Source organism: Hemibagrus wyckioides, linkage group LG06 (assembly GCF_019097595.1).
Source record: "Hemibagrus wyckioides isolate EC202008001 linkage group LG06, SWU_Hwy_1.0, whole genome shotgun sequence".
Lineage (NCBI taxonomy): Eukaryota > Metazoa > Chordata > Actinopteri > Siluriformes > Bagridae > Hemibagrus > Hemibagrus wyckioides.
The window spans coordinates 13,756,162-13,766,943 of record NC_080715.1 but is presented as its reverse complement, the minus strand read 5'-3'; the positions used below and the strand labels follow the sequence as shown (position 1 = coordinate 13,766,943).

At 41.1% G+C, this 10,782-nt stretch overlaps 1 protein-coding gene across 3 annotated transcripts in view; it reads right to left on the bottom strand.

The window, feature by feature from the left end:
* Window positions 1-308: 308 nt before the first annotated feature.
* The window catches only part of raph1a (Ras association (RalGDS/AF-6) and pleckstrin homology domains 1a), a 59,748-nt gene continuing 49,274 nt past the window's right edge, over window positions 309-10,782 (bottom strand). For all 3 annotated transcript variants that reach the window (XM_058393228.1, XM_058393230.1, XM_058393229.1), the window contains 8 exons: window positions 9,861-9,982; window positions 8,659-8,724; window positions 8,400-8,543; window positions 6,814-6,924; window positions 5,562-5,660; window positions 5,360-5,480; window positions 4,908-5,038; window positions 309-3,859 (listed from right to left, as the gene is read on the bottom strand). In XM_058393228.1, the coding sequence (XP_058249211.1) occupies window positions 1,709-3,859; window positions 4,908-5,038; window positions 5,360-5,480; window positions 5,562-5,660; window positions 6,814-6,924; window positions 8,400-8,543; window positions 8,659-8,724; window positions 9,861-9,982 (2,945 nt within the window). In that variant the 3' untranslated portion in view covers window positions 309-1,708. The remainder of the gene's footprint in view (window positions 3,860-4,907; window positions 5,039-5,359; window positions 5,481-5,561; window positions 5,661-6,813; window positions 6,925-8,399; window positions 8,544-8,658; window positions 8,725-9,860; window positions 9,983-10,782) is intronic.

Below are 10,782 nucleotides of genomic sequence, written 5' to 3'. Positions count from 1 at the left end.
GGATCTTCCTCGCCGAGTGTGATAGAAATCTTCCCTAATAACCTTATTAACCCACCTTAACCTTAATAACCCACCTTAGCTTTTTATAAGTGCCTTCAAACTCTTCGTTTTTCACACAGGAATCAGGTAACTGAACTGACGTTTGTGTTCATCATGTACGGTGATGAGTTTGCAATCAGACTTAGTAAAAAGCTGTTGTTTAAGCAAACGAAAATATAAAAGTTCCACATATTTGTTATTGTATAACCAGTTAAAATACAAAAAGAACAGACACATGGAAGAAAACAGCACTGGCACAGCTTACTGCATGATTTACATATTTATATTGTTCAGTTTAAATGTAACATTTACTTCCCCATGTATCTTATCTTCAAGCACTCCTGACTTTAACAAGCATAATTAGCAATGTGCACTCATGGCTTCAAAAATTTAGCAATTTTTCCTCCTTATTTAGGCAGCCAAACACCACAAACCGATAGAAATTATGTCAATAAATTGATGATGTAACATCATAACACTATCATTCAGGCACAAAAACTTCTTGCTCTGTTCCAAATGTTCCTTAAGTGGGCACCGGCTAAAGTGCGCTCAACCTGAAGAATAAATGAAGTCACTAAAAAAAGTGATGTTGAATCAGGATTTGTTATTTAAAGTAAAATGCAAGCATGTTCCAGATCACCGATTTTACCGTGATAGATGCCGAGCATGCAAAAATATTTCGTTTCCTGGATAATTCTCTGGTAAAGAGAAAAAAATACGAGACCCAGATAGGAGAAGAACTTCGGTTCAGTACTCAAGATAGGTGTAGCGAGAAAGACATTTTTCTTCTTGATAGCCACAAAGCTAACAGAAGATGTTAAAGTCAGGAAGAGCTGCGGTATGTACAGATAGGCATCAATGTAACCAACATAAACAGAGACAGAACACATCCAATTCCAAACACAGCCAGGCTAAAAGAGCACTTCACGAAAGTAGTGGGTTCATTTTCATCTAAATATCTGAAAGTCTCTGTAAAATAAAGGTCCTATTTTGAACAGCAGAACAAGTTTCTTCAGAAATGATTTTTATCCAGTTGTATAGTAGTAGGATTGCAACCTTTTATGGGCTTTAAGGAAATGTTTCAGACCTCAGATTTGCACATTTAACAGAGGATAACTGAGGCAAAAAAACGCCTTTGCTTTTTTTTTCTGAGAGTGGATCAACCAAACCACTCAGACAAAACACACATATACATATCTCTTCATTAATCCTGATTTCTATTCACGTTGAACGCATACAGTCAAGGGTTTAAAAACTAAACTTTAAAATAAGAATATATTTCAGGTATTAAATAATTTCATATAAAAAAGGTAAAAGCTCCCTCCCCACCCCAAAATTCCAAATACATCTTTTAATATACACGTAATATTCCCCTTTCCTCACACAGGAGTCCATGCAGTACCTATTTATAATAATTGCAGAGTTTCTTTTTCTCACTATTTTGTATAACTGCTTACACGTAATTGCAAAGCGGCACAAACACGCAGAGAAGCTTATACTGTAGGTGATTTGGCTTGCTTTTTCATAGTGTGGTAATAACTTGGGTTAAAATGAGGGATAGTATTTTTAACATAGTCATTTTCATTTTCATGTTATGGCCTGTAAGAGTCTATAGTGTGTGTTGAAGAAAAGCAGACGATCAGCACACAGCTTCTAGTGCATGCCTCATCTACCACTCTCCGGTCAGTTTGGTGTTTTGGTCCCGTTTGGGTGGTGCTGGCGGTGGACCCCGCCGTAGCGTTGCATAGCCTGAGATATTGGCACCCGTGTAGCCTCCCTTTTTCTGCTGGCCCAGCAGCAGCTCTGGGGGAGGCGGTGGGAGTGCCATGTCGTCCATAGTGGCCACAGGGTCCATCTTGGCTGAGATGCGGGATGAAGTCAAAGAGCTGTGTCTTGACATGGACTTTCTCTTTAAAGTCCTGTTAAGGTCCTCAAGAAAGTTGGGTTGGATGGAGAGGTTGCTTTTGGGGGATGTGGGGGGCATCTGAGAGGTGAATGGGGTAAGAGGGATCTGTTGTGGCGGGGGCGAAAGGGCCAAGGGCTCAGGGGTTCCGCTGCTACGTCGATGCATAGTCGGAGGAGGTGTTTTTCTCAAGGAGCTCTGCTTCCTTGCTGAAGAAGTGTTGGAGAAAAGCTGGGGTTGGGGGTTTACTACAGCCACTTTGGGAGCTCCGGAATGCAACTCCACAGGTGGTGGAGGAGGCAGGAGCTCAGAGTCTGGAGGTGGAGGGGGGAAGTCACAATCAGGAGGAGGAGAGGGAAAATCTGTGTTGGATTGGCGGGACTGACTGGGTTTCCCCTGTAGAGCCAGTGGTAGGTTTGCCAAATTGATCTTGCCTGGTTTCAGTGATGCTCTGAAACTGATAGAGGAGTCCTTAGATGGTGAGCCAGTTGTAGAAGATGGAGTGGAGAATGAGCTGGGGGCAGGCTGGCTGGGCTGGGCAAACATGCTCACCAGGTCTTCCACTTTTTTTGACTCCTGGTACTCAACAGAGGTGTTGGACTTTATGCTGGAGTTTCGCTGTGGGGTTGGAGGAGGCCTCTTAACTGATGAACTGCTTGAAAGGTTAGAGGAGGTGGAAGGAGATTTCTTCATGGGTGACCCCATTATGGAAGAAGGAGGACTTGGATCAGAAGGTAGGGGTGGGGGTGGGGGAAAATCTAGGCTACTTTCAGGTGGGGGTGGTGGGAACTCAGGAGACTGGGGCTGCACCTGCCCTCCTGGCTGCCATTTGGGCTTTGTTTTTACCACTGGAGGAGACACTGGGCTTTTAGAACCATCGAGAGATCCAGGAAACTGGTTTGCAATCTGTTTAACCAGAGATGACGTTGGAGAGATAGCAGTAGATAGTGGTGGTGCTTTTGAAGGGAAGCTGTGCTGCTTGGGCAAGGTAGGTGGAGGCTGGTTGGGGCTCTGGCTACCAGAGAAGCTCTGCTGCTTCTTCATGGAGGTGGGTGTTGGTGACATAGGTGGACCTACAGGGGAGACAGGAGACATGCCATGTCCAGAGGGTTTCGGAGCTGTCTGGGGAGGAAATCCTCCAGTGAATGTTTTAGGCGGGGCAAGGGGAGGCATCGACACCTGAAGAGGTGGGGGAGAGAAACACACAGGAGGTGGAGGTGGAGGAGGCTCCTCCTCTTGGCTAAGAGGAGAAAAGTCGTAGTTCATATTGGGAAATTTCTGAGCGAGGAACTCTTGGAGGCCATTGGTGCTGAGGGGTGGTGGGCACTTAAATTGCTCTGGTGGTGGTGGGGGAGGCAAGATGCCATTGCTTTGCATGTGATCCAAGGGAGGAGGTGGTAATTGCTCTTCCTCAGGAGGTGGAGGAGGAATAAACTCAGGCTGAGGGCTTGGGGGGCCTAACTTCAGCACGGCCATGGCTGAACCTGGCATGGGCATTGACAGAGGAGGTGGTGGTGGTGCCGGAGGTGGGATGCCAGAACCTGCTGCTAGATTGTTCATTACTGGTTTCATAGATTGAGGGGGAGGGAGCGGAGGCCCTGGCTGTTGTTGTTGCTGTTGCATTGCTGCCACTAGAGGGGTCTGTTTAAAGTGATTAGGGGCCTGGGAGATGTTGTGAAGCCTTGCAATGGTGCTGTACTTGGTGAACTTTGTGGGTGTGGAGTGGCAGGTAGGGTTGGGCAAGGGAGGAGGAGGTGGAGGAGGAGGGGGTGATGGTGGGGAAGGAGAAGACTGGGGTGACATGCTCGGATAGCTTCCATGGGGTAGGACAGGTTGAGGTAACTGGGGCAGGTGGGGAAGTTGGAGAGGGTAAGAAGCTCTATTAGGCTGTGAAGGTGGCGGTAGATCCATTCTCATCTATGGAAGAAAATGTCAAGAAATTAAATTCATTACTTACAACGTCTATGTCCAGCTGTGCTTAGTATGCATAAAGAAGTTAACAGAACTGTTTAGAAGGAATAAGTATGGAATGAAGTAACAGATGTCCGTTAGCCGATAGCCGTTATTGACATGACTGTACGGAGGGGTGACTTCCATCCTGTAAATCACATTTGCTAGGCTGAGATCAGCTTGGCTGGTCCTGTACATTCTTAGTGACACAAAATTGTTTACTTCTCTGGGTGACTAACATTATATAATATTAAGTACTAACAGACCAACAGTACACCATAGGGCATACCTCTGAAGCACAATCCATTTTTGCAAACACACATAATTCTTTGTTAATAGACACAGTGCACTCAAGCTAGCTTAATGCTACTGCATTAATCCTACAATATTACACTAGTGCTTTGTGGGAATCCATTAAATGTTAACACAAGCCACTAACACCAGTCTCTCACACCACATCCCAATTAGGCTGCATTCACCAAAACACACAAGGAGTGAACAACTATACAGTACTAAAAGAGTGGTTAGTGGCCTCTAAATTATGTGAGGACAAGAGAAAACACTAGTGTTATGAGGGTTTTCACACCCTAACCTCAATCCCCACCAGTGCATAGGGGCATGGCCTTGCGAAACTTGAATTTTGCACCCTAAGAGAGGAGAGGAGAGGAGAAGAGCACAGAAAATCAGCAGTCACCTACAGTGCACTGGCCTATCTACATTTCAGGTGCCAGTATATCACACCAGCTCATAAGACTGATGAGCATACTAATCTCTGATCTCGGAAAGCTGCTTCAACCAAACATATAGCAAATATGTATGTGATCATGAGCAGCAGAGCTAATTAACGCTGATAAGCAGCTTATTATACAACAAGGATATTAATCTGATAGTGTTTCAATACACTAAGGCTAGAATCCATCATTTTTCACAGGACAGCTACAGAATGAGACACATTAGATGAAAGACAGGAGTAGATGATAGGGTAAATAGCTGATGTTGAATTGTTTTAACGCACCTTGGATTCCTCTGCCTGGTTGCCTCTCTTCCAGGCCTCAGAGAAGATGGAGCTGACCACACTCTGAGAGCGAACATGTCCGGAGGAAGTGGTCTCTGACACACCACTGTCTGAATAGTTGGACTGGGATTCTGTAGGAAAATCAGTGTTATTCAGTGTGAACTGGGATTTTATGAAACCAAACAAAACAGGAAATTCCAGGAGGGAGCAATTGTACCAATATAAAGATTCCTGGTTAATTGTAAATAGTTACTAATTAAGATGGGATATGCACAGACACGTCTAATGTGAATCATATCTGGGCTACAGAGAGTCTTAGCTTTCAGAAGTTCATGAGACAGTACATGGATGCTACCTATGACACTGCTTAATTTGTCCGTTTGCCAAAGTACTCCTCTCAGGACTTCAATTCCATTGTGACCTTAAAATCACCTGCCACTATCTGAGCTCACCTGGCAGACTGGAAGAGCTGGAACCGGACTTCATGCTGGAGCTGGAGAGAGATGACCAGTCATGGGCTGCTTCAGTACGCTTCATAGCCTCCTGGTAATTCAAATACAGCTGCTTCCCATACTACATAAAACAACACGTATAATGTAAGATACTTGTACCAAAAGTAAAAAGCCAAACTGCCTCATGTCACCAATCTGATACCTTGGCGATACGTATTCCATTGACCCACTGATGTAGAGTTCTGACATCTTCACAACACAGGTACTTGATGTACTGAGACTTCTTCTGAATCTGAGGGTGCTGATTAAGAAAACACAAATATAACAGAAGTGAGTAAAAGACACTACCAGCTGTAAATTCTTCTATATCACTCCAGGGGGCAGTATATACCTTGTCTTTGAAATTAAGCAAAAGAAATCCTTAGCCAAATAAAACACTGAAAAGAACTCTGGGTCCAAATCCAAGTATTTAAAAAAAATGTTTTGATTTTTAGTACATGTTTCTCCAGAAAAGCTTTACAATAAAGAAGAAACTAGTCATTTATCTCCTTTCATGGATCACAGCATAAGGCCCAAAATTTAGAGCACTGTGTATGGGTGTGCTCAAATATCAGTATGTAGTACATGCACAGAATATGGCTACTATGATCCTGACTGACATTTTAGCAGTAACACCATACTATATTTCTGTATCTTGACAGCTTCTTTAACTTCAGTTAAACTTTAAGATCAGTTTTTCACTGCACTTACTTTCATGAGTGATTTGGTCTTGGTACTTGGATATTAAAGCACTTTTATAAATGCTTTTTTAAACACTGTTTATGCAAGCATTTACAAATTCAGCCCAAGAACAAGCTGAGTCTATTTAATAGTAAGCCTCCTCTTAGACTGTTTATTTTGTGATGCATTCAAGAGAAGTCGTTAGACTTATGCCTAAGGGGTGTGTACACACGACATAATATGAGGTCATTCCTTTGTTTATTTTCTGACAACAGTGTTAGATTCTTGCTGATGTGGCCAATCTTCTCATGTAGAATAAAGACCAAAACTAATTTCTTTACCAGGCCAAAATGTCATAAAAGTTTAAATGTTTATTTTATTTGTCTTACAGACATTTTGTGTCTTAGTCAGACAGTTTAGGAACTTCTCCTCCAGACTGAAGCTTCCTCATGAATATGGTTGAGAAGAAGAAGAGTGTTTCATAGCGATAATGTCTTAATTATTACTCTAAAATTGTTTAGTGTAAATTTGTATAAGTTTTATATATACTGAGTGTATATTTGAATTTATATACACAAGTCAGATGTATAGGATAAGCAGTCAGAACCTGCCCTGTTGTTAGGTTTAGTCATAAAAGATGCAACTGGATAGACAAATGGAGCACTTGCACCTGATACAGTGACCACTGCCGATTACTGAAAGCACATATTTGTAGTGCAACACTGATTTTGTACCTTTAGGACCATGCAGTAGTCAGTGGGAGCCTTGTACTTGCTACGGTAATCACGTCCCAGATACACGTTCACATGATCCAGCTGTAGGAAGCATGCCAGGTCTCTAGAAGTCTGTAGTGGATGACATGAAGGGAAAATACAGAGAACTTAAATAAGCTGTAAAATGGAGTAACTGAGCTTTATATTATAAAATGGATATTTCTAGGGTATTATTCACCCTGAATGGGGTGAAGGGGATCCTTTTAGAGTTCAAGAACCACTGTATAGTTTAAGTATAATGTACACAGCCTTTGCTCAGTCTTTAACATTATTAGGTCTTGTTTAACATTAGAGCAAAAGTTCATCAGCTTTTCAACCTCAAGAAAAGATCTGATTGCAAACACATGTACTGTATATCTATTCATATTCCACCTCTCCATACTCGAATCTACTGTGGAATTATTAGCATGCTTTATGAAAAACTAATACAATAAAAAAAAAAAGAAGAAAAGAAATAACACGTGCAAGGATTGATACAGCGCTTGAAATAATTCGGCCCTTTTGATTTTACATATTATTGCTTATTTGCCAGAAAATATATTAGAGAAAGAGAAAATATTTCTTTACAGTTCTTTATATTTTTAAAACTCTTGCTCAACTTTATTATCAATCAAAATCAATATCAGTAAAGAGAAGCTCATCCAGGTACAGTGCTACAACTGCAAGATGAGTAGTGATGTTTTCTTCGCTTAGCAGTTTTCAGCCTAGTCTTCAGCACTTATTCTCTCACTATCTCTGGACTTTCCTTTAGGTGTGCCATGATGAGTTCAAATAAATGGAGTGCTGTCTGTCTCTGTTCAATGAGCTGAGTCTTATTATCAGTGAATTGGTTCATCTGTTGATCAGATATATTGGTGATATTGATATTGCATAAATACACTTACATACTCACACTTTCATGAGATGCTTCAAATAAATGAAATAATCAGATATTCCGTTATGTCTGAATTTATATTATTATATCTCACGATGTGAAACCATACAGTGTGACAAATAAGCAATAATGGTAGAATCCAGGAAAGGGACAAATCCTTTTCAACAACATATATTTTGAGCATAAGGGAACACAGTGTGAGAAAAGCTCTCAGTGTTTTTCTCTCCAGGGGAAGGCTTCAAATAATATAAACTGGAGTGCCAATACTTTTGAAATAAATGTATTCCAGGAGCAAAACTTATTTTTTAAAAGAATATCATTGAAACAAAACACTATTTCATTTTCATATGACTAAGACGGTGAGAAGATATCCTTTTCTTGATCGTTGATGGACTTGTGACAATTTGTCAGTAGCGCTCAGTCATAAAGCCCCACCCTATTATTAAAAATTAAATATTTGTCTTTGTACTTTAATACTGCGTCAGTGTTCCACTTTCACATGAACAGGCATTTGTGTAACCCTTTACTCACAGTGGAATCGATATGAATAACTGCGACTGGCTGGATTGTTTGTGTCAGTACAATAATGTGTGTGTGTGTGTTGTCAGGGCACAGAGGAAACGACAGATGGAGAAATAAAGAGCGAAGAAAAAGAAGCTGAGCGAGAACTGACCTTGGCTTTGCCCTTTGGCACATAGTACAGTCCAGAGGCTCGTAAAAGGAAATAGCGCTTCTTCCAGGACTTCTTACCATCCTCTTTGAGCCAGAGCACTCCCTCCATCTCAGGCACACTGATTGAGCTTCCACAGAAACACTCCTGCAGATCCAGAGAAGATTCACTAACAGTATCTACAACACTGACCTAAATAACTCAATGTGTCATGCGAGATACAAAGGATAGGTTTGTAAAATAAATTTACAGCATCCCTCACCTCCAGCAGAGCTTCTTTATTTCTGTCAGTCATCTCGCATGTCTCCTTTCGGCCCAGCAAATAGTTCTGACAAAGAAAAAGAGGCAAAATATGTTCAACATCTAAAATTACAAATCAACTCTTCCATATTGTTCCTCAACCAACCAAAAAGATTCTAGATTTTATTTTCACCTCAAGAAGCCAAAAGTCAAACGCTAGAAATATGTGAAAACGGGTGGGGGGGGAGGGAGACCACAAGCCTGATGGAGCAACATAAAACCTGACAATAAGCCAGAAAGACTGTCTGACCTTGTACAGCCTTGTGAGAACGGCGCTCAATGAGTTCTATGAGCTCAAACTCACCCAAAGTGTGCATTTACATTTATAGCATTTGGCAGAGGATTAAGGGCCTTGCAAGTCAGTTTGGTGTTCCTAATATTCAAACTCCCAAGCTTTTAATCAGTAGTCCAATGCCTGAACATTTTATTTAACACAAAAGGAATCACACTTCATTGTAAATTAGGACTCGCTTCATAGTATCCTAGCTTCCTGTCTTCTTGTGTTTATAATCTGTGGAAGGTCATCAAATGTGGATGCAACAACACTGACAAGACCTTAAGTTTACACCCAAGACTATTATTACTAGTATTAGCTTTTGTTGCACATCTCTACTTGTTTATTAACATTTTATTCGTTAGTAATTTTTTAAAACTACTTTTGTTTGACCAATTGCATTTGCCAAAGAGTGTACATGAAACATATCTTTCCATTAGTGGTATAATATTAATGCATGATGAACAACAGGGAGTTAGATGTAAGAGCTCAATATAAGAAGATAACAGACGTTAAGTGAAGTAGAGTTTCGTCCACAAAGCGAAGGAAGGCATTTTCTGATACTACTCAGTCATAACTGAACAATACAAATGGTTATTTTGCTTATAGCTGACCTTCTTGTTCCCTACACCTACAGACTAACATTACCAATAGCTCAATGTCATTTCTTTCCTTATTTTTGTTCCTGTTGGTGAGAGTAATGTGTAAACATAGCTGGTTGTAATGGCTACATTCCAATTGCTTACATAGTAAGCTATCAGGTTACAGATTTCCAAACCCTACGTTTTAAGTCTTGCAGTATAAAATCTGCCAGTCAGTGATGAACCCATACTGAATCTGATTGCATCTAGAGTGATTCAGCCTGTGTGAACGAAATCAGACCCTCTCACCTGCGGGTTCTTGAAGAGAGCGTACTTCTCAATGCGTTCAATGAACATAAGTCTGTTGGTACTGTCTCGAGTCCAGTTCAGAAGGTTCTCTACCAAGTTCTCATGGTCCTCAAAGATCCGCTCTGGAGAACGTGATGATCAGAAGGAGAGAAAGAGGATCATCAAAATCAGCAGTATGATCTATTTGTACAAGCCAGATTAATGCTCTCGTCATTAAAATGCTCATTAGTTAATAACGGTTTCCTTAAAGAGTACTTGGTGCTAATGTGTAAAAATTGCACTTCAAGTAGCAGTCTGTGCCCTCAGGTAGAATCTGCTAATGAGACGCTGCCTCATACGCGAGATCCCAGAACCCGACAGTGACGTTTATCTGAATTGCAGTAAGCACTCCAGGCACTCACTTCTCACAAGACTATAGCATTAAACCTCCAACTCACTCACCAGTATCTTACTTCACTTACACACACCCACATCGCTCCAATGCCACTTACACTCCCCACATCACTGACAAGCCATATCCACCCACCCCAAATCACTCCTGCTACTTACACACCCCAAACCCCTCTCACTTACATATACACACATCCTTTTGTCCGCTATAGCTTGAGTAAGTTGAAATACAAGAGACAGACAGGCCTCAGTGGAAATCGAGTCAAGGAACTTGCATAACAAATTCTAAACTATAGACTTGAAAATTATGCATGGGGTCAAAATCATTGAGACAAAAAGAAATCTAATTTACTGTAAATGCAAAAGCCTTGAAAAATAATCTCCTTGGTAAGAAATGTTGCAGTGGTAAAGCTGCAGATCAACTAAAAATAGAAAATGAAAATGGTAAAATCCCAAATCTGAGGGATTACTGCAGGCAATCTATTAAAGCCTTATTTGCTGTTTATACTCCTGATCCTAATTGTAATAATAA